Here is a 22,083-nt window from a genome sequence, read left to right on the forward strand (position 1 = left end):
GCGTGAGATCAATGTCTTTAGTCAGCAGGCGTGAGACTCACGCATAATGCATGAGAGTTGGCAGGTACACATGTACATGTGTTTAATCTAGCCTGTGTTTGATTGTAGATCGTGTTGGCAGTGAATTCTGGAAACAGGTGGAGCAAATAGGAGATGATGAAACAGGGATAAAGTAAGATAGTCGTATTTGTAGTTTGGGTGCAAGCATTGCTTAGCGTTGAAGTGAATGTGACTGTACCATATTAACTGTATACATGCAGCTATTTCAACTAAAGTTGTCATTGGTACAATATTTTAAGCCTTTTCAACAAGACCACAAGGTGAATTATACATGTAGCACTGTGTGGCAGCTGTGAAAAGCTGATCATTAACTTACAGGTTTTATAGCCAATTTCCACCTCTTGGTCTTGGTTGTGGTTTTGTGCAGAGTAAAAGAAGGTCAAATCAGCATTGTTTTACTTGAATGCAAAACTGAGATTCACACATTAACCTGTAATATTTTTAATCCAGCATGACACTCACACAGACAGAGCGTGGTTATCCACCGGCAATTGAACACATTGGCAAGCCTATTTATATCAAGAATGAAATGGGTAAGGTGGCTTAACTTATTATTTTGTTTGCTCACTGATTTCTTATTAACATAGGTATAAATTAATTATATATTATTTTATTAAATAATTATATGTTATTTTAAGTTGAATCAAAAATAATGAAAAGTACAGTGTACATCTGGGTTTAAGTCAAGACCTGAGAATTTCACTGTTGACAGTTGTGCAGTTTAGTCCTGTGACATTAATTTTACCGGCACAGTAATTAATTTTGTTGCTGTATGTACACTCCAGTTTTTCACAACTTGCTACAACTTACGATGACACCAGTCATGATCAATCCAAAAGATAACAATAATAATATATTTTACAAAATTGTTACTTTTTAGCCATCACAGCTGTAACTGTGAATCCCAGTGTGGTTACATGTTTATCATAGCTGTTTTGTTGTGCAGGTATAGAGTGGTCAAGTACACACAGATCAGCTTCAGTTCACCATCCATGGCAGAAATCAACTTACCTCCAGGACAGAACTAAGCAGCTACAGACAGTTTTAAGTGAGTTGGACCCGCATCAGCCAGTAAGTATCAACACCTCATTATTTTATTTACAAATATTATTGTTACACCAGTAAGAGGCAAGGGGACCCTGTATTTACTGCACCTTTCATGAACAAACAAACTTAAAATAATGTCCAAAACTTGTACAATAGTTGCACGTAAACTTGTACTGCCTCGCTGACCAGTTTATTTTAAATGTAAATTATGTTAAAATTGTTTTGAGAAGACAAATAAATACAAGGCATCATGCAAAAAATTCTTGTGATCTTATTTCAGTGTGGCATTGGTAGTTTTTGTAGTTTTTCATCTTTATTTTGTATGTATAATCATTAAATGATTCTGGATCTGTTGGATCTGAAGGTGTACCTAACAGATGACTAACTAACCATACAAAATTTTTCAACTCTATTGTTTCTGCGTACCAGTACATTGATGAACTGGAGGTGATCGGGACAAACCAGCCTCGGCGTTCATCCAAGTTTGACATGATGTCTGTTGTACAAGAGGAGGAGGAGAGTGAGGTGTTGGATGAATCCATGAATGAGAGGTGAAAATAAAAATTATGAATCATGCATTGAATTTAAATCATACTTACTGGGGAAGGGAGGGGAGGCCGATTTGTAAAAGATTTGTAAGACTAAAGAGAACACGAAGCAGAAGACAGACAGACAGACAGACAGACACCTTTATTTAGTCATAAAGCTCAGGGTAGTCCCTTCAGAAGCTTAAAAGCACCCTGCTATCAATAGGAGCCCTGAGACAGAAGAAGATACATTCAAATAGAAAAATAAGAAATGCATAGCTACAGCCACCATGAAAGGGGTGGGTTGAGGGGTGGGTAAGCAACTAAAAGGTGTGAAAAATGGGCCCCACCTCCACCTCCACCTACAATGTCATGCCTGCTGTTGAAAGGATTTAAGTTAGTGGGATGACCAGGGTAATGTTAAAACAATCCATACATACAGGTAGGTAAAACTGTAATAATTCGATTAGCAGTAGCACCCTTCTTCCAATAGAGTGTGTGCACGACGGCCATGTTGGAGGACCGAAACAATACAATGATTTTCCTTTGGGAAATAAATTTTATTTTTATGCAAACATCTTCTATTGTTTCAGTCCTCCAACATGTCTGCCGTGCACACACTCTATAAGTGATGCCTTTCTAATAAGTACTCCTCTTTTATAAGCACCTGAAGTAAATAAATAAATGATAATAATCTTTATTGAGGAAATCAATTTCACTAATAAGTGATTTACAAAAGAGTCCTCGAAAATTAAAAAGAACAAAAAAAAGAAAAATAAAGACTAATATATGAATATATAAAAATTAGACTCAAGACTATTTACATTTCTTAACACTCTTTTAAAACTAGCTAATGATGGGCTTTGTCTGATTGAAAGGTCTAATTTATTCCAATCGTTTGAGGCAAAATTTGTCGAGGTCCAATGCCCCCAGTTCCTAGTTAATCTAGTAAATCTAAACGTGTAACAAAATTAATAATTGTTTTATGATCCAAGTGTTTTCATGTGTTGCACCACTTGAGAGATTTAGAATTACGGTAACGACAAATGGCAAAAATGACAATGTGACCCGATATTTAACCTTCATTTGCCCATCCCCGTTTTCAGATTCTCAGTAAAATTCAATAGTTTTGCATTAGCATCAATTCTCTTCTCTTCTACCTACCCATTTTCGAGAAAACATAAACACAAGTTTGCCCTCTGAAACGTGATTTTAAATCTTTCTACTGCCACCACAGAAATTAAATCAAGGGGAAATGTCAGTCTTTCTCAATTGCAAACATAAAGCCCCAGCTTGGCATACAAACACTGTTGAACAACGGTAATGGTTGGTAATATTGGATGGATATGCAGCTAAACATTGGGTGGAACATTTTATAGAAAAGCGTTATTGTCCTGGGCCCAGTGTTTAAAAGTCCGATTAAGCTAATCCTGGGTTAACGTGAACTTTGATTTGAGTTTAATTACTAATCGATAAAGATTCTTTAAAAGATTTTTGTTCCTCAGTCTTGACTTAGACTTTTCTTTACCGTTAGCTTGAAATTAGCTTTTGAAACCACTTTTAATGAGTGAGATGAAAACCTCGATTAACCTTTAATCATAAATTAGTGTTAATCGGCTTTTGAACAACCAGCCCCTGATGTGGTTTAACTTTGGTTTTCACGGTCTTTAGAAGTCTCTAAGAAATTAAAAAAGTAAACATAATTGATGGATTTAATATGTAATTCTTAGGGATCCTTTAGCAAGCATTGCTGATGTTGTTCCTCAACCCATTTTTGGACCGTCGCTATCAATCGGTGGCCACACAGCCCAATGGAATGGATCAAGGGGGCAGGGGGTACCTGGACAAGTGGGCGTGGCCTGTCGTGTGATATTTGAGGCTAATGTGGGAGATAGGATTACCTCACATTTGAATATCTGCAATGATGGCACAACTGCCATATACTTCTCTTGGAAGGTATGGACTGCTGGGATTAGGTTGAAAAAATTAATTTTGCCAGGAAACATGTTTCTGTTTCAGTTTCTGATGGATTTATTGAACAGTGAAAAGTTCCAAACCACCTTTGACAGTACAATACACACTTACAGTCAAAAATACTGTTCGGGAGCTTTCATTTAAGTGGCTAAAGTCTAGAGTGATATCCACAAACGCTGAAATAGGCAAGTTTTCTTTTCTAGCATGTCACTGCAAAAAACTGGAGAAACTATCAGTTTTTTTTTATCATTTTCAGTGGTCATTTGTTAGATGTATTAGATAAATAAAAGTAAACTACTTTATTTGTGTCGAGGTACTAGCACTGTAGCGCTAATTGGGGACACAATAAATCAGTGAAATAAACGTGCAAACTCCCAACTGGTGGGAGGCAAACCAGTTGGCTATTTACAAAGCCTGGCCTTGGGTTTGAAAACAGGGCTACCGTGAAACAAATCCAAGTGGTCAGAACGGGTCTAGAACCAACTCCGGCGCTTTCACCACTAGGCCACAGCACCTCCTTTAAAATTGAAATTGAAATGGTTTTTATTGGCATTAAAAGGAAGGAAGCTGTGGTTGTATCATGCACAGGTTGACGCCTCTCTTTGAACGTTTCTTGACAGAAAATTCCACGAGCCAATGTTCTGGGTACAAAGCTTGCTGGACAAACTCAAAGGTTTTACTTTGACACCAAGAGTGGTGTGATTCTGCCGGGGGATACTTTGAATTTCCCTTTCATATTCAAATCCCCAAATGCCGGTATCTTCACGGAGACTTGGGAGCTGATGACAAAGCCAATACTGTGTGGTGGTGCTCCTATAAGAATTACTCTTAGAGGTGAGGCGCTTAAAGGGAGGGGTTCACATTTCAGCGTATGTGCATGAATCTAAATGCTTTTTCTCTTTCTTATCAACTTTATGGCCTTAAAAATCCCACTCACATGTACTTCAGTAATCACATTCCATAATTAGTCCAAGCAAAATGACTGACGACCAAAATTCACAGAAAATGCGAGTGGATTGTACTCATATTGTCGATATTGAATTTAGCGTTGACCCGTAGGATTTCGATTCCACGGTTGATGTGTTTACAGTTATTCGCAGCGAAACAACGCAATCATATGAAAAAATTACCACATGAGTGACCTATTCCCTTCAGAATGGTTCATAAACAACAAATTAAATTACACAGGCTTGGGTCATAGCTAGCCTGCAAGAACACCCGTTTTTTTTTTTTTTTTTTTTTTTTTGTTTTTTGGCTCAAGTTTCTAGTTTCAGGAGAGAAGCGACGACTGGAAATACATCTGCTGTTCGCAGGCTTGGGTCATAGCGAGCAAAGGCAAAAAAGTATTTTGATTAATGGACATGCGCACAACCGTTAACCCCTCCCTTTTATATGTGCATGTTTTCTGTTAAACAAGAGGCTTTGTGGTGCTGCGTCGGTTTGATTTTATCAGCAAAGTTGATAACTAAAGATAAATTGGCCACCGTAAAGAGATTTGAGTGCTGATGTTTCGAGCGTTAGCCCTTCGTCAGAGGGTAAGGCCGGTCTAAACTCTACACTCGTGCCGGTCAAAATATAGATGATTACTTACAAGTTTAGTTCCCTGCAGACCCATACTGCCTTCTCAACTCCGTCGACTAAAGCCTGGTTCACTTATCGACGAAGTTGCCTTGACTGCAACAATTTTATGCATGATGTACGTGAATCAAGAGCAAATACTTACATAAAACCACAATACGCTTCAATTAATAGAGGATATTACATGACCGTGCGGAGATACGAAATTTCTCTTCGAGTATTAAAAATTTTTTCACGATTGGGCGCAGCGAACGAGTGAAATATTTTTCAACACGACAAGAGAAATTTCGTATCTCCAAGCGGGCATGTAATGTTCTGTTTATTATATATAAACACCAATTAAATACCAAATCATTGCAAAAGGCGTGATTTATTATGTAACCAAAATTAGCAGCGGTGATCTTTTGACGTGTGAAGGTATCATGTTTTCACGCGAAAGCTCACCTGGTATTTCATTGGTGTTTATATAATAAAACCCAATTATAATGTTGCGCTTGTGCTTGCAAAAGGACGCCGAATCTCAAATTTTCTCACCGTGCATGCGTGCATCACGTCGTCTCCAGATCTAACGGTGTATCGAAAATTACTAGAACGCCCTTTTGTAGCCAATCAGGTTTTGAGTTTGCTTAACAATTGGTCACTGGGTTGTGCTTATAAAATACACGATTCACTTAAATCGTGTGCTTTATCATAGTCTTAAGAAAACTACTCTTAGAACAGTTATAAACTACCTTGTTTAGGTGTAGCGGTAGAAGATGACATTTACAAGGAAGCTCGGCAGCAGATTGAACAGGAACTGGCTCACCGCGAGGCAGTAGAAACAGCAGAGAGAATTCTGAACGAGATTCTTGACGGAGTCCGTACCCCTGAAAGGCCTCGGTCCCCAGTGGATGCCTACATCACGGTGAGTGGTGTTAGTGATAATAAATGAGGGAGGGGTGGTTGGGGGATTTCTGCTGTGAGCACTTGAAGTGGGTGGTGTATTGCACGTGAAGTCTGAAGCTGTTACAGGCTCCTCAGCTTCCCAGGGACAAGAGAGGGAGAATGCTAAAAACCTTCCCTTGGATTTGCATTTAATCCTTCGTTTGTATTTTTACCTTCCACCCACCTCGACCTCGCTACAACATACCTGTAGGTTTGCAATAGGCCATTTCCGCGTTGCTTTGAACCTCATTATGAAAGCGAGGCTATGTGCATTTTTGGCGAAAATTAGTTTTCATGCATATGCAAACAAAACTAACTTTCACATGAAAAGCTTGCAGTTAACCTCGCTTTCGTAATGAGGTGCAAATCAACTCGGAAATGGCCTATTGATAGTTGTCGTTGTTGCATTATGGCATGTAAACATTTAGTGAACAATTCTTCAAACCACAAAGCATTCACCTAAAAACTAGCGTTATATATATCTTTTTAACACAATACAGTCGAATTTTTTTTTTGTAAGCAGACGTCTCCAAGATCAAACAAGATAACGGGTTTCAATGGCGACGCCCCTTTATTACTAGAGTGGTCAGTTTGCGTTTTAAATTCTACTATTTTATATTTATATTTGTCGTAATACAGGAGGAGGAGATCTTTGGAAGAGCTAACGAAGGGGTGAGAATTTACATTCTAGTATCCATATGCAAACGTTGATTCCTTGGTGTGATGAAATAAATGTGAACAGGTCTTTCAATGTCAGCCACACAGTACTTTCATTGTAAATATCACGCATAATTGGCTTTGCAGTGTTGTCGTAATAAACTACCTTAAGATCAATATTTCTAGTAACAACTTACATTTTAAAAATAGCAAATTTTTATAATGTTAGAAATTAGCATGCATGAGTTGATGAAGTGGGAGGAATCGTTAAAAACTGGAAGAAATAGTTACATGTGCATTACTTTTTCGCCACAATGTCTCCTATTATTCAGAAAAAAAAAAAAAGAACAAATTGGTAGTGTCGAAAAATAGTAACGTTGCGTTTCCTTTTCAATAACTAATAGAGATCCCCGATGTCTTTTGAAATATGTAAATAAGAAGTGTTGTCGTTTTGTTTTAAAAGATGTATTTCCAAGATGAGGTTGTTCAGGAGTTGAAGCAGATTTACGCACAACTTGAAGAGGAGGAAGATTGGGACTTGTCAGTACATTCCCTTCAACAGGTAACTCAGTATTTCACTCCACAGGTTAACCAATCATAAATAACACCACGTGTGATCTACAATAGACCCTTCTCCAAAATGGCGGCCGAAAATCCAAATAATTTAAAATTAAAAACGTATACCAGCACTAGAAAAAGAGCACTTTTACTTTAGTAACCCTGCAAAGTTTCAGCATATCAGGTGTAATATCAGCTGAGAAAATGTAAGTTGAAAAATGAAACATTTACAGACGTTTGTATTTTGACTGGGGTATGACTTATACCCCCAGTCATTCGCTGCGGCTAATTCTCATTTATTTATCTTCTGTAGAAAATAATGTCAGTTGAGGATGGTGATCAGCGTGACAGCCTGCTTCAGACACTAAACAGTTGTATATCAACCCTGTCATTCCCGCCTATGACACCTGTAAAACACGCCATGTATGCTGCAGGGTGAGTCCTCTAATGTAACAGGGTGCATACGCAACATTGTGGGATTACGGCGGTTTAGTGGTAAGAGCTATTGTGAAAGAACTGGGAGCAAATGGAAAGTGGGTAAGAATATTTGCTGAAAATAACCCAACCTCGTTCCCAGGGTCTCTCCTCTTTCCGTTCCCTGGAGGAGAGGCCCTGAAACTAGGTTGAAAATAACTTCGGCCATTTCGGACTATCTTTTATTTCGGACACTAAATGATTGCCGTCGTTGCAAGCCTCCGTTGACTGTTCTAATACTACATCTAAGCGGGGAGGGGGACGGAGCAATGCCTCTTGTTACTTGCGGTGTCCGGTTCCGGCCACACAGGACAAGATTGAGTGATGTCATGTTTGTATTTTAGGTATCAACTGCTTTGTGAGATGGTGGACAGTATCGTGGGTCAGGCAAACATGATAAGAGCTATACATGGTCTTCCTGAGCGAGAACTTGTCGAAGATACATCACAAGATGAAGGTAATTTTGTTGGTGTGACTGTGCAATGTATAACACCGTGTTGGTACGGCTGTGGTCTACGACTCATGGAAGATCCCTTCTAAGTATCGCATTGTGTTGTAATGTACTGAAAGCGGTTTATTGCAGCGTTTTTCATAAACTTTCAACACGTTACCACAACAAAATGTTTACCGCGTTGTAAATCGTCCGCATATGTTACACGGTAAAGATTTATCACGCAGCATTGTTGCGTTAAAAATCGTCCTTAAAACTGGTGCCGTGCAAAAGCTTGTGTAGCTAACGTTTCTGAGGATTTTTACATGTAAAAACGTTTTTTCAAACATCCGGAAAAAAAAAACAAAAAAAAATTGTTCCAACCTCCGTGCGGCCAAGAAACGAAAAGTGCTTTCAGTGCCAAAAAAAAGAGAAAAGGATGTTTGTCCTGCTTTTCATTTTTGTCAGTTGTACAGAGACTGCGCAAAGGAACCACTTCTGAAACGAAAGCAGACACCAGGAAAGGAGACAAGAAAGACAAGAAGACACAAAGAATATCAGAAACGGTGAGGACATCTTCTGCTCTAGTGTAATACAAAACGTCTCACGGTGTTTCTTTTCACCTAATAGCCGCGGCTCTGTCGAGTCCAATATTGCTCCCTAGACTAACCAATCGCCGCTTTACACTTGCCATTCTTGTGTAATTTTTGTCGCCGGCACTTTCCCCAATCAGCGACAGGTAATCTCTATTTGTGCTTCTTATTCCCTAATTAGTAAATTAACGTTTTTATAATCCGTATTTCCTCGAATAAGCGCCCGGGCGCTTTGCTAAAACTTGGGCCAAAAGGGGAACGCTTATTCAAGAAGGGCGCCAATTAAACGAACCGGACATTTATTTTGGCTAAATCTTCACATCGTTTTGTTACATCCATTTTTTGTTCTTTCTTTCCTTCTCTCAACTGCTGTATTCCTTACTTACATATAAACCTCATTCCAAAATGTCTTCGATTTTAATATTCTTTTGTTTGCATTCAGATTAGCCCTTCTTGCCTCATTCAAGGTAAAATAGTCTTTTTTATTTTATTTTATTTTATTTTATTTTATTTTATTTTATTTTATTTTTGAGCTTAAGAACGAGGTAAGAAGGGCTAATTTGAATACCAACAAAAGAATATTAAAATGGTAGCCATTTTGGAATGAGGTCTATGTTTCAAGCTTACAATCGATATCTTGTGTTGTTGGTTTATTAGGATCGACCCACTTCCACCCAACGCTCCAAGTTATCAGCGAAGAAATCAGGAAGAGGTGAGTCATTCTTCAGATTAGCGCTTGTTATCTATCCACTCCTTTTTTACCGTTTCTTCTACTCTGGAAAGTTTCAAACAGTTAATATCCTCAGTGCACCATAAACCTGTTTTGGAGTTTTGAAAGAAAGATCTCACCAGCAAGTCAATTCACCTTTCTAGGTACCAGTACTCCTTCGTCGCAGTCCAAATCGGCTCTCAGTGAAACGGCAGTAGAAAGGACTGGGGTAAGGTCATCTTCGACATGCGCAAACATAAATAGCATGTTTTTACTACAGTCATTTAATGGTATATTGGTATTACCGCACTAACGGAACTTTGGGAACTTTTGCGTTCGAGTTAAGTTTTTGTTTTGTTTTGCTACTTTTTTATTTATAATTTTTTTGGATTTTGTTTGTTTGGTTGTTGTTGAATTTTTTGTTTTGTTTCAGGGTTTTGTCTTTTTGTTTGTTTGTATTTTTAATGGGGGGGAGGGGGAGGGGACCGTCCTTAACCACGGTTAAGATCGTTCTGTTTGCATTTAAACATTTACCTAAACTAAACTCTTTCCTGTTTGACAATTATATGCGTACAAAAGTTCACCTTACGCGAAGTCACCTCGAAAGTTTGTTTAGCCAATTTCAAGCTTTCAGATAGTGAAGACGTGTGATTACATGAGGGCTCACTCTCATTTCACTTTTTATTTGAATCCATTTTCAGACGCCAGCCAGTGTGGATGGCTTAACAGTCGACAACGCCGCGGACCCCGTGTTAGAAGCAAAGTATCGAGAGAAGCTTTATACACAGGTGAGAACTTTTATATGGTTACAATGTTCAATATTTTGGTACCAATAATCCCATCAAAGGCGGGGTTATCAGATTATTACCAGGTCGGACCAAGTCAGATTAGTCACAAATGTTAATTCAAGATGAAATCTAGAACCTTTTTGAGCATGCGTGCGTCAAACCTACGCTTTCAGTGACATACCGTGCATTCAGTGCTGAAATAGGAAGTTGTGTTGCGCGTTCGAAAGATCGAATCACACGTTCGACATAAATAGGGTACGATTGAAGCATCGATTTTCTGTTGTGTTAATGAAGTGGCTTCATTAATGTAGCAGATTAAACTGGATAAGGGGGTTAGTTTCTAAAGAAACTGTGGTGCTGCGTCGGTGGGAAGTAGAAACGAATGTTTGGTTTATTAGCAGAGTTGATAACTAAAGGTAAATTGGCCACGGTAAAAGGATTCGAGTGCTGACGTTTCGATCGTTATCCCTTCCTTCTTCAACGCTCGAATCTTTCTACGGTGGCCAATTTACCTTAAGTTATCAATTCTGTTGCTAAAACAAACATTAGATTAACTGACCGGAAGTCTGCCGAATTTAAACTGATGAGTTAATTTCGACACAGCAGAAATACGAGGAACGCTTTAAAATAATGACTTCGTTTTTGTGTTTGTTTAGGTTTACGCGCTTGTGGTGGATACTTTTGACAGAATGGATTTGGTTTTTGACGACATCAGAAATGCGGAACTAAAGTCATCGCAATAAAGCGTGTGTGTTGTAGCTTCCAGAAGCATTTTCACCTCATGATGTGACATTTATACACCAAGGAAGCCCTGGCATTGTTACGTAATAAAGTGCATTAACGAATTTTGCGTTCCCTTTTCATTGGTGTTGCGACTGTTTGTCTTGTTTGTGGAGTACGTTAACTTTGGCGTAATCGTTTAATTTTTGTTAATTGTTCTCTTTCTTTCTTTCTTTCTTTCTTTCTTTCTTTCTTTCTTTCTTTCTTTCTTTCTTTCTTTCTTTCTTTCTTTCTTTCTTTCTTTCTTTCTTTCTTTCTTTCTTTCTTTCTTTCTTTCTTTCTTTCTTTCTTTCTTTCTTTCTTTCCTACTTTCTTTCTTTCTTTCTTTCTTTCTTTCTCTCTTTCTTTCTTTATTTTTGTAAACAAACAATTTGTTTTGAGTTGTTTATTTCTTCGATGATCGCTTGTTATCTGTAAATGACTGGTTGTGCGCAGAGAGCGGTGGGAAAAGTGACAGAGAAAGACCGTTCCCTCTGCTCATTATATAAACCACATACAACCCACAATTCCTTGATTCGCTCTGACGAAGGGCTAACGCTCGGCACGTCATCACTTTACTCTATTTTCACGGGGGCCAGATTACCTTATCAACTCAGTTGATAAAACTGAACATTTGTTCATTCGTTCAATGTGCGAGGTTCACTTGGGGATTTCCCTTTGGTTTCGGATTCCCTCATCGTTTAAATGATCATTAGAGCGGTTTCCAATTGAGTGTCGTAAAACCAAAACCAAAGTAATTACTCTGTTCCAATTGCAATATATGTAAATAACACAACGAGCCAATCAGAATTCGAAGCAAATACATGTAACCGGCGCCAAGCGCGGGAAAACGCGTGCTGCCAAAACACGATTGGTTTTGGTTTGGATTCCCATTGGTCGAGAAAGTGGCGCGAGTTTTGTTAACCAAGCACAGAACGTAGTGATGCAAAACCAAACCAAACACGAATTACTTTCGGCACTCAATTGAAAACCGCTCTAACCAACAGGCGCGATATATTAAAACACGTAGGGAAACCCCCACTTTTCGGTTCAATAGGAATATGTCATCTCACTCAATTCTCCCGTGTTAAATTAAGATATCTGGAAGACACAAATGAAAAACAGGGTTCGCTATAGCTAGCCTTTCGGATTATTTGTGTATGCAGCTAACACAGTTGATCTGCTCGGTTTCTTTAGCTGAATATATTAATTAAAGATGTAGAAAATGTTATGGAAGGGAAATCCAATCTTATTCCTAAATTCCGAGCTGCTGTTGGCAAAAATACAGCCGGCTTTATTTCGCACGTAATATCAAAGAACAAATTCTCCTATCTTTTTCCCTACCTTTCTTATAAGAGTAATTGGGAGAAGTTATTAAAATATCAAGAAAATTCACCTTAGGTGATCGTATCCTTAATTGTCATGACCTCGTGGGTTGAATAAGCGTTGATATTACGAGGAGAAATTTGATGCTGATCACTGTAAGCGCTTAAAGGGCTAACGACATATTTACCCCTCCGAAAACAAGACAAGAAATTAGCTATTCAGTGTTAAGAAAGTCTGAGGTGATGTTTCGCCAAGGAAAATAAAACTCTTGTTTTACTGCACAATTTAATCCAAGTTTCTAAGGCCATAAATGGGCCATCCGAAAATATATACACCGAAACGAACAGTTGGGCGCCCCTGCGCCAGGCGTGGAATTTCTTTATCAATAAACGTTTTGTAAAAAACACAGTACAAGGGAAGTAGAGAGGAAGGGAGGAGGAATATTGATTTTGGTACACATCACGATAAATATGATGAACTACACTCCTATTGCGCAATAAGAAATGTCAGCGGAAATATGGAAACAAAAACCATGTCGGTTTCGAATGATCAAAAACATTTAAAAATAATACTGACTCGTCAGAAATAATATTTCAAAACAAAAATCTGATCATAATTTTGCATTATGATGCAAGAGATGCATTATTTTTACTGTTGGTATATGAAAGGGGTATCATTAAACTAGGTTATGAGACGGATACCTTTTCTGTCAAAAAATAATATAAAAATGTAGGGGTTTGGACCTCGGGGGGAGCCTCACCGTATAAAACTTTGTTCAGTTAACTCCCCCCTTCCTCCCCACCCCAAGGCACTACTGGTAATTAAGCTACAGAGTCCCCTTAATCATGACTGACCCGGCAAATAAACTGGACATGTCACTGATCCCGAATAAAACACCTTCCAAACCTAACAAAGAGGCTGTTTTGGATGTTAGTTTACTATTTCACTTCCTTTTATTGGAAAGCCAAACACATTTTGAAACCCAACTGAATTTCCGCCGAAAAATGAGCTCCTCGAAAACAAATCCCCGGAAAAATTTCTTCAGTGAACTAATATTATTATATTAATATCAGTGAACTAAATTTTACATTTTATTTTGTTTGATTTCGAGAACTTACTGATACGTCCCGTTACATGCAGAAAAGGAAGCTTTCGTGTATGGTGGGTCTCAGCATGTTTTCTTTCATTTTATTAACTATTAATAGCTTTTATTTGGCACCCAAATAGTAAGCAAGAAAAAATATTTGTTGGATCAGTATCAGGGGCGAATTTAAGGGGAACAAGGAGACCGCCTCCCCCCTCCCCGTCCCCTTTTTTTTTTCTTGCATGTTTAAAAAGTTTTTGTAAAAGTCTTTCGAATGGTATTACGCAATCAGTCGTTTTAAAAAATCCTCTTAAAGTCTGTCTTCTAAAGCCTTAACTTTTGGTCATAAATCCTCCTAGAATTGCTGTAAAGCAGTTTCCACGAAAGTAAATTTTTCATTGCGGTAGAGGCGGAGGGGGGCTCTTGCGCACTCGCAACAATTTCTTCGGCCCCTCTTTCTGGATTTTCTGGATCCCCCCTGAGTATACCCTTGAATCCGAACATATGTCACCGCGTGATATAGAAAATTTTCAGTTTTCGACGGTCAAAGAATATTTCAGGCCCGCATCAGAGTGGTCACCGTTCTATTTATTGATAAGTTCCTGTCTTTTTATCTTAAATACAATTGCAATCTAACGCAAGTAAGTTGGTTGGCTGAAGACTGAAATTAATTCAGTAAGGTTGGTACATCAAGGCTTCCGATCTCGTATCTTTGAGACCTATCCACTTCATATTTTAGAGCTCAGTTTGTCTATAGAGTCTTTTAAATTCCCTTATGTGATCTGTCGACTCGTTTTGTGGTTAATGATGGTCTGAAACCTTTATTTCATAAGCCATATATTTCTCTTCGCGATCTCTTTTCAGATGTTTGGAGTCCTGCTTCGCAAGTTTGCCAGGGAAAATTTCGGCGATGACAAGTACTTACCGGTCTTGCACGGTGAAACGACGATAACAAAACCTTTGGCTCTGGTTATCAAACGATCTCGCTCAATTTGGAAACGTCCCTTTGCGAAACATGAAATTACAACCCTTGACCTGTTGGAAAAATACATTGTAAGCGACTGCAGAGATACTTATGTTGACGACCTCAAATCAAAGTTAATTCAAGAGGAGGTATTAATAAAAGAAAAAAATACACCGGCAAAGAGGTAGGGCTTGTATGTAATCAATTCAATTTAGTGATAAAATTTGATAGACTTGATTGAACTCGTCGCGAACACAGAGCTAAGAAAAAATCGGAGTCTCTGACGGGAAACGAGCACCTGTCGGATTCTTCCGAGCACCCATCACATTAAAAATAACCCACTTTCCGGCTCTACGGCGATGAGAGAGTAAATAGCTGCTAAATTCTAATTAATTTTAAAAAATTTTGCTGAACTGTAGACAGTGCAAAATAATTCCGAACTTTGATGCTAGCGCGAAACTATTTAATTTTACTGAGAAACTGAAAACAGCGAGTGGCGAAAATAAGGTAAACATGGTCACGTGGTTATTTCTACAGGTTTCCGTTTGCCGTAGACGCAATTCTAAATCTCTGTATTGATTCTTCTCTATTCTATTCTTTAAGCATAAAGTTTCTATTGATAGAAAGGTCGGTAGCAGGGGTAGGAAAATACATAAAGAAATTTTCATATTGTCGTAGAAGGCGGAGTTTTTAAAGAGAAAAACGTTTTATCCACATAACACGAAAAAACAAATAATATTGTTCTATATCGGCACTGTGTTTGTTTTCCTCATACCTCGAGGCAATATACCGACCACAAATTACGTAGTATTAGCAATGTGGCAAAGATGTTCCCGAGCAAAAGACGCCGTTGTATTTTGGCTGCAAATTGAAAATTTTGCAACGAAAACAAAGCGTGTAAAACTTTGAGCTCAACAACTTTGAACACAATAAGTGGGAAAAAACGAAGAAAAACAGAAGGTGTTAACGGCCAGTAGAACAATAGTGTATAAGACAACAAAAGATCGAAAACAAAGGGAAAGTATTACAGGTTCTTACACCGGACATCGTCCAAACTTTGACCAATCTCGTACCCAGCATCCTCGGGCTCTTTGGCCAGCGGTTGGTCGCCAGGAGAGACTTACCGCAGGATTTCTGCGGTAAAACAAAATGCAGGGCGTTACGAGGCAGCCAATCAAAAAGTCTCTCCTGGCGACCAACCGCTGGCCAAAGAGCCTGAGGACTCTAGGTACGAGATTGAACTTTGACTAACATTTATTTTGATGTCTACAAGTCCCTAATTATTTTCTTTGACGCAGCCTTAAGCAATTGAATGTGGATATCGGTGAAATGGGAGGGGCATCGATGGAGCAGGAAGACGAAATGGGAGACCTGGTACTCGGTAAACTAAGCCAGGTATTTATTACAGACCCAGATCTCCGCGACATATTGTCCAACATAGTCCTGGCCTCTAACAAGATGAGCTGTTTTGAAGATGAAGAACTTCTTCTGATTTATTCGGTGATTTACAGCGAGAAGTTAGAGGTACAAGATGAAAGGGAGCGCAAGGTATTTACTTTATATAAGCAAGCCAATGTTTTTCGTTGTAGGTTCTGGCCTAACCGAGGTTATGTTTTTTGCGGGCATAGGTTTTGTTGTTTGGGCATGGGCTATAGAAAACATGCATTTCGACTAGAAATAAAAGTTTGATTTCTCTCTAATAAAGTCACATTAAATCCAAAGTGAAGTAGTTTCACCCATGCATAATTATAAACAAATTTAAAAGGGGGGTTAGTCTCTTAAGAAACTGCGGTGTTTAGAAAACGAAGAGAAAAGACACAACACTGGTTCACTGTGGGTGAACTGAGTAGCATGTCCCAAATATGCTAAGAGGAACGTCATCTCACGGGTCTTTTGATTGTACATATTTTAGAAGCTTCTGTTCACAAACCTGGCCCCAGTTGTTCAAAGAGCAGATAAAATACTAGACTCCAACTAATTCATAAACCAAAACGTTACAATTTGAAATTTATTTATTTATTTATTTATTTATTCCTTGTTTATCTGACCAAGAGACGGACCATCAGCGTCTGAGACGAATTATAAATGCGTTCTCTAGGATCAACAGACAGACCTTTACTATGACCGATAATAAAGTATATATAATTGACGACTAACAATACTGTAAGTAGGATCACAACTTCCCCCTACACACTTAACCCCTCCCCCAAAGTGAAAGATTACAAAAGATAATTTTCTTGATCTGCAGAAGGCATTAGAGGCACGTGCAGACCTGTCAAGACCGTTTGTCAAGTTCATGAAACCAAGATTTGAAATTCGTTACGATGAAACGACTGTTCCTCCTGGGGTGTCGATCAGGGATGAATGGGGTCCAATTCTCTTTAAGTGCTGTCATGTCAACTACAATAAAGAGAACAACCGACTGGAAATTAAGAAAGGGGAGTTTGTAGGCAAAACTGCCAGAGGTGGAGGTGATATGCGCAGAACAAACGATGATCCACAGGTTTTGATCGGCCTGGATACAGACGAAACTGATTTCCCAGGTTAGAGCGAAAGATTCTGAAACAATTATAACTAGACTGCAACATGGTACCTTTTTTATATATTTTTCCTTCCCGTCACGAAGGGAGGACGGTGCTTAGCCTGCGTGGCAGGCGCGTTAAAAATATAGAGGGCGCGAAAAAAATAGCGTGGAGCGCGAGGGAGGGAGACACGCGAGGGTGAAAGTACAAATGTCTGTAAATTTTTCATTTTTCAACGTTCATTTTCAGACAGTTGATATTACACCTGATATGCTGAAACTTTGCAGGGTTATTAGAGTAAAAGTGCCCTTTCTAGTGCTGGTATACGTTTTTAATTTTAACTTATTTGAATTTTTGGCCACCATTTTGGAGAAGGGTCTATTTGCATTGCTGACAGGAATTGGAAAAAAAACTTCAGTGAAGGTTACCGTATACCTTTAGAGGCGTCTCGAGTCCAAGCGATGTACCGCGTCCAGTTTAAAATATAGATACCTAAACTTCTATGTCAAATTAAAGCTGATAGAGCGGACTATTAAACTATACCAAGAACTTTGAAATAAATTGAATTGTCGAAATTTTTGGCCCTGTTTAATCGAATCCATTTTTTTCACCTAAAGGGGACACTTAAAAGAGCTAAAACTCAAAAGGAATTTGTTCGTCTGCCTTCAAATTTGGACAGTAGCGAATTTTTTCTTTTGAAATATTTTTTCGCCGAGGGCGATTTTTGTACGATTACTCCACTTTTTTTTAAATCCTATTTCAAAAATATTCTGTAACTTTTCACTGCAATTAAATATAGCAAAACGGAGACACGTTTTTTTAGCGCTTTGGGTCCGGAAACTGAGGAGGAAATTAAATTAGCGAAAAACAGAATTCGCTTTGACGGACTTGTAGCTTTAAAAAAGGTGATTCAGACGCTCGCATTTAGAAGTCGTGAAAAATTCGACAATTCATCTTATTTCAAAATTCTTGGTATAGTTTGATAGCTAGCTCTATAAATTTTAATTTGATATAGGGGTTTAGGTATCTACAGTTTAAACCGGACGCGTTACATCGCTTGGATGCGAGACACCTCTGAAGGTATACCGTAACCTTAATTTTTCAGTTATTCGCGTTCCTGGCACAGTCGATATAGGCCGAAGACAGGGAGTTGAAGGTTTTGCCGGAATTCTTGTAATTGCACCGCTTACGAGCATAATTAAAGATCAGATGTCGGAGTTTAGTTCAAAGGGACTATCTGTTGTAATTTGACAGACAAAATTTCTAACTCTGTGAATATTGCTGCTACAGAAATAATTCTAGCTTCTTAATATACATTAAGACAAGGAAGATACAGAAAAATAACATTTGACTGTTTCTGAAAATACTTGAACGTTCAAAACTTGTGCGCTTTCAGTTTACGCGCGCGCCGAGAATCGTCCCAACATCCATTCACAGCAATCAACGTTAGTTGTTCCATACAATCTCGACTCCAATCTGTGTTAGGAGTGCGTTCTTTCCTCGATGAATGCAATTATTTGTTTATTTCTCAAGTCTATTCTTTCCGCCTTTTTGTACGTTTAGTTGTGTGAATAATATTGAAGGGGTGCAAATAACGGATGGTACCTTACTTTTAATGTTCAAGGGGTTGAGTCCGTCAGGTGTGTAACCTATTCTTGGTTTTCACGTGACGTCACCAAATTCTAGAATTCAAAACTGGGAGGCCTACAAAATTTTTACCTTCATTCAAGGAAAGATCACCTAAAAATATGTCTGTTCACAATTTCTTAGCTCGATATCGTGCTTCCTTTTGAAAATAGAACAGTTTCAATTTCCGAGTTTCCATCGTGCGTGACATCAGGAGGACGGCCGTGACAGAGCTTTTCCGTATCTTAAAAATGACTCTTCGGGTGATTTTCAGCATTCTAAACAATTTAAGTTTGAGGAGAAATATTAATCTAAACATTCGAAAATTCACAAGTGCAAACAAACCTGTTTTCTGGTAAAAGTGAACTCCAGATGTTTTTTCCTATTTCCGGCCGCCATGTTTGTGCCCCTCAGAGGGACACAAACATGGCGTCTCCATACTAAGCTCTATAAATTTATGTGGAACATTTTGTCAAATAACTCGAGTACGGAATGCCGCACAGACCTGACACTTGGACAGATGCCTTATTTATTTATCCTCTATACCATGTCAATTTTTTTACTTCATTCGTGGAATGGTTTCGATTTTTTTTTTTTAATGGCGTGACAGTGAAAACCGAGAATAGTAGGGGACTCCTGTTGTTTTCGCACCCGCCCAAGTGTTGGGCGAATCTGTAAATAACCAAATAAATTAATGTGAATAGTAACATAGGCTTTCGATTTTAATTAGATTTAATTCACGAGGATTTGGAGAAGCTGGACAAGATAAAGGAAAATCTTTTGATGACAGCGAGGACCCGAGAGCAACGGCAAACTCGAGTCGGGAAATATTTGGGTTGGGTAAGTTACACTTACAAGGCTGCGTTAACTTTCCAAGACATGATGGCTTGCTACGATAGTCATGCTGTTTCCCTAAATTTTCAACCATGCACGGTTAATTGTTGTATTGGCCTTAAACCCTCACGTCCTGGCAATCGTTTCTGTCGTTTCTCAAAACACTCGAAGAGTTTCCGGGCCCACGCGAAAACTCTTTTTCAAATCGTTTTGAGCGTTATAGTCTTTTGTGCAAACTAGCGGGGCCTTGACAGACTACGTACTATCTATCCTCCAAGCGTCACTGTCATAGCTTTAACAGTCTCGGAGCTATGTCGTAAGGTTGGAGGGGGGGGATTACCCCCAGACCGGGATAATCAGTAGCGGCCTTTCCTGTCATATTTATTAATATCTGATTGTTTAGCTTTAGATAGATTCGGCGTTTAGGATTCATTTCTGTAAATAATTATCCACACTTCCGTCTCTCCACAGTTTGAACAAGCATTGAAGAGCGACAACCGGAAGTTTGCAATTGATGAGAAACTGACCAGCGATGATTGCAAATTTCTGGGAAGCATCTATGTTCCTGCTCAAGCAAACCAAATGATACTGGATCTAACAAATCTAAAGAGAGAACAGATTCAGGGATATGCTGTTGCCTTTAAGGTTCTTGATAGTAAGTAAGACGTGAATTATCCACGTTCTGGTTTCATTCTTCTTCTTCTTATTATCATCATCATCATCATCATCATCATTATTATTATGCTGGTCAGTTCAAAACTTCAGCATAGGGGGGGGGGGGATGTTAGCAGGCTCAAAAACTAATTTTACGATCATTAAGTCCGCAAGGAAAAAAAGTATGCCAGTAAATATTCAAATACGAATAAACGACGGTACTTTCCATTCTCTAGATCGACAGGACCATATAAAATATCTTGGGATAATAATAGATGACTCAATCTCATGGAAATATCACATTTTGTACATCTGTTCTAAAATTTCTAGGAATATCGGGTTAATTTCAAAATTACGACATTATCTTTCCATTAAGCAACTAAGACAGATTTATTTTAATTTAATAGACCCTTTCATATCTTACGCAATTTTGGCACGGGTTAGCACTTATAACTCACATTTACAAAAAGTTCAAATTATGCAAAATCACGTAGCTAGGTTAATTTTCTTTGCTACAACTCACGGCAAGGATGTTAAGAGTGCTCGCCCACTGTTAAACTTGCTAGATATTCTTACAGTACATAACGTTTATTGCCTTCATGCTCTAAAGTTTACCCACCTCTGGCATAAAGGATTATTACCCAATATTTTTTGTGACATATTCCAATACGCAAGTCGTATACATAGTTATAACAGAAGATATGCAACTCAACACTTTAAAGACTCAAATGCAATTCCAAACAAACTAAACGTTATCTACTGGCGGAGCAACAACTAAATTAATCGTATTGTGACTACACGGCGTTATGCTGTTCCTTTATACTTGAAGCTTCTGCACTGATAAGCTTACGAGTAACTTGTCCGAACAATTTTTAAAAATACTTTAAGCTGACCTTCATCGTACACTTGTAACAACAATATTATTCTTATTCCCTTAGTCCTTTTTAATCTGAATCTTTTTAATTTTTGGTTCCTCACCTGCTATTAATTTCTAGACATCATTACGCAATATGGAGGCCAACTAGAAAATCGGATGGTTAACTTGGCCTCCATCCTCAATCTACCTCAAAATTTTCAAAACAAACAAAAAAAAAAGTTACCATATAAGAATGTAATTAAAACACTCTAATTAATCTTGAGTAAAATAAAGGTTGTTGTTGTTGTTGTCAAAATATACCATCACATTTATTCCATTGCGCATATACATCAACAGTCAAATCCTAGCAATATGCAGGACGTTTGTCACATGAACGTAGTTTAATGGTCTAGCTCCAAACAGTCTACCATAGTTCAGTGGTAGAGCATGCGTGTGGCACTAACTAAACATTATCTATTTACCCGCTCAAAATAACCCATTATATTTATTCCAACATCAAAGCTCTTCTTCCAAAGGTCTTCAGAGACAACTTACACCATTATAAGCTATAGACCACAATGCAGTTTGTAATCAAAATTGTGAAGATAGATTTGTTACTAACACCTCAGTAGTATAAGGGCTGGCAAACCGCGAGTACTGGTGTCCTTAATAGCGAGAGTCCGTAATAGCGGGGATAGATTTCAGTCAAACGTCTGTAAATTATTTTTGCTGGGGATTTAACTTCTGTCCGTATTATGGGATGTCCGTAATAGCGAGGTGTCCGCAAGGCGAGAGTTGACTGTATGTTGATGATTTACTCAACAGATTTCTCTTCTGAACAGTGGACTGAACTTGAGGAGACTTTGAAGAATTAAAAAGTGACAAGGATTCTACCGGCTTGAAGAACGAAAAGTAATCGACTGTGTAAAACTGATTGAAAGTAGTTTACCTAAACGAATTAGATTATCTAGCCTCTTTTTAGCTTTTGTGCAAAACAAACAATTATGGTGCAAACTTCCCGATTAATTTTCAAACTTTTTTAATAAGCACGTATAGTGACTCCAGTTCGCTCGGATCGGTTGCCTTCACGTAGCTTCACACGAGGCGAAAATTGAACGAATTTGCTTTTCAGGCGTGAA

General features: G+C 38.4%; 2 protein-coding genes across 3 annotated transcripts in view; both read left to right on the forward strand.

Moving 5' to 3' along the window:
- Positions 1-22,083, forward strand: part of LOC146462050 (MYCBP-associated protein-like) — an 89,241-nt gene that overhangs the window by 6,253 nt on the left and 60,905 nt on the right. Inside the window, exons 11-26 of one of the 2 annotated variants that reach the window (XM_085086115.1) lie at positions 109-172; positions 511-593; positions 1,007-1,131; positions 1,537-1,658; positions 3,365-3,590; positions 4,229-4,442; positions 5,927-6,090; positions 6,750-6,782; positions 7,231-7,329; positions 7,639-7,760; positions 8,144-8,256; positions 8,698-8,795; positions 9,480-9,534; positions 9,696-9,760; positions 10,233-10,319; positions 10,976-11,164. In XM_085086115.1, coding sequence (XP_084942241.1) covers positions 109-172; positions 511-593; positions 1,007-1,131; positions 1,537-1,658; positions 3,365-3,590; positions 4,229-4,442; positions 5,927-6,090; positions 6,750-6,782; positions 7,231-7,329; positions 7,639-7,760; positions 8,144-8,256; positions 8,698-8,795; positions 9,480-9,534; positions 9,696-9,760; positions 10,233-10,319; positions 10,976-11,062 — 1,757 coding nt within the window. In that variant the 3' untranslated portion in view covers positions 11,063-11,164. Of the gene's footprint in view, positions 1-108; positions 173-510; positions 594-1,006; positions 1,132-1,536; positions 1,659-3,364; positions 3,591-4,228; positions 4,443-5,926; positions 6,091-6,749; positions 6,783-7,230; positions 7,330-7,638; positions 7,761-8,143; positions 8,257-8,697; positions 8,796-9,479; positions 9,535-9,695; positions 9,761-10,232; positions 10,345-10,975; positions 11,165-22,083 lie in introns of those variants that run through there. The other variant, XM_085086116.1, reaches the window with a different exon arrangement.
- LOC146462051 (uncharacterized) overlaps positions 14,041-22,083 on the forward strand; it is an 8,080-nt gene continuing 37 nt past the window's right edge. The window contains exons 1-7 of the mRNA XM_085086143.1: positions 14,041-14,168; positions 14,353-14,636; positions 15,751-16,000; positions 16,701-16,995; positions 19,331-19,440; positions 19,906-20,089; positions 21,770-22,083. The exon at positions 21,770-22,083 is cut by the window's right edge and continues 37 nt beyond it. Of these exons, the coding sequence (XP_084942269.1) occupies positions 14,353-14,636; positions 15,751-16,000; positions 16,701-16,995; positions 19,331-19,440; positions 19,906-20,089; positions 21,770-21,819 (1,173 nt within the window). The 5' untranslated portion in view covers positions 14,041-14,168 and the 3' untranslated portion in view covers positions 21,820-22,083. The remainder of the gene's footprint in view (positions 14,169-14,352; positions 14,637-15,750; positions 16,001-16,700; positions 16,996-19,330; positions 19,441-19,905; positions 20,090-21,769) is intronic.

Source organism: Pavona decussata, unplaced genomic scaffold, assembly GCF_977016875.1.
Source record: "Pavona decussata unplaced genomic scaffold, jaPavDecu1.1 SCAFFOLD_192, whole genome shotgun sequence".
Taxonomy (NCBI): domain Eukaryota; kingdom Metazoa; phylum Cnidaria; class Anthozoa; order Scleractinia; family Agariciidae; genus Pavona; species Pavona decussata.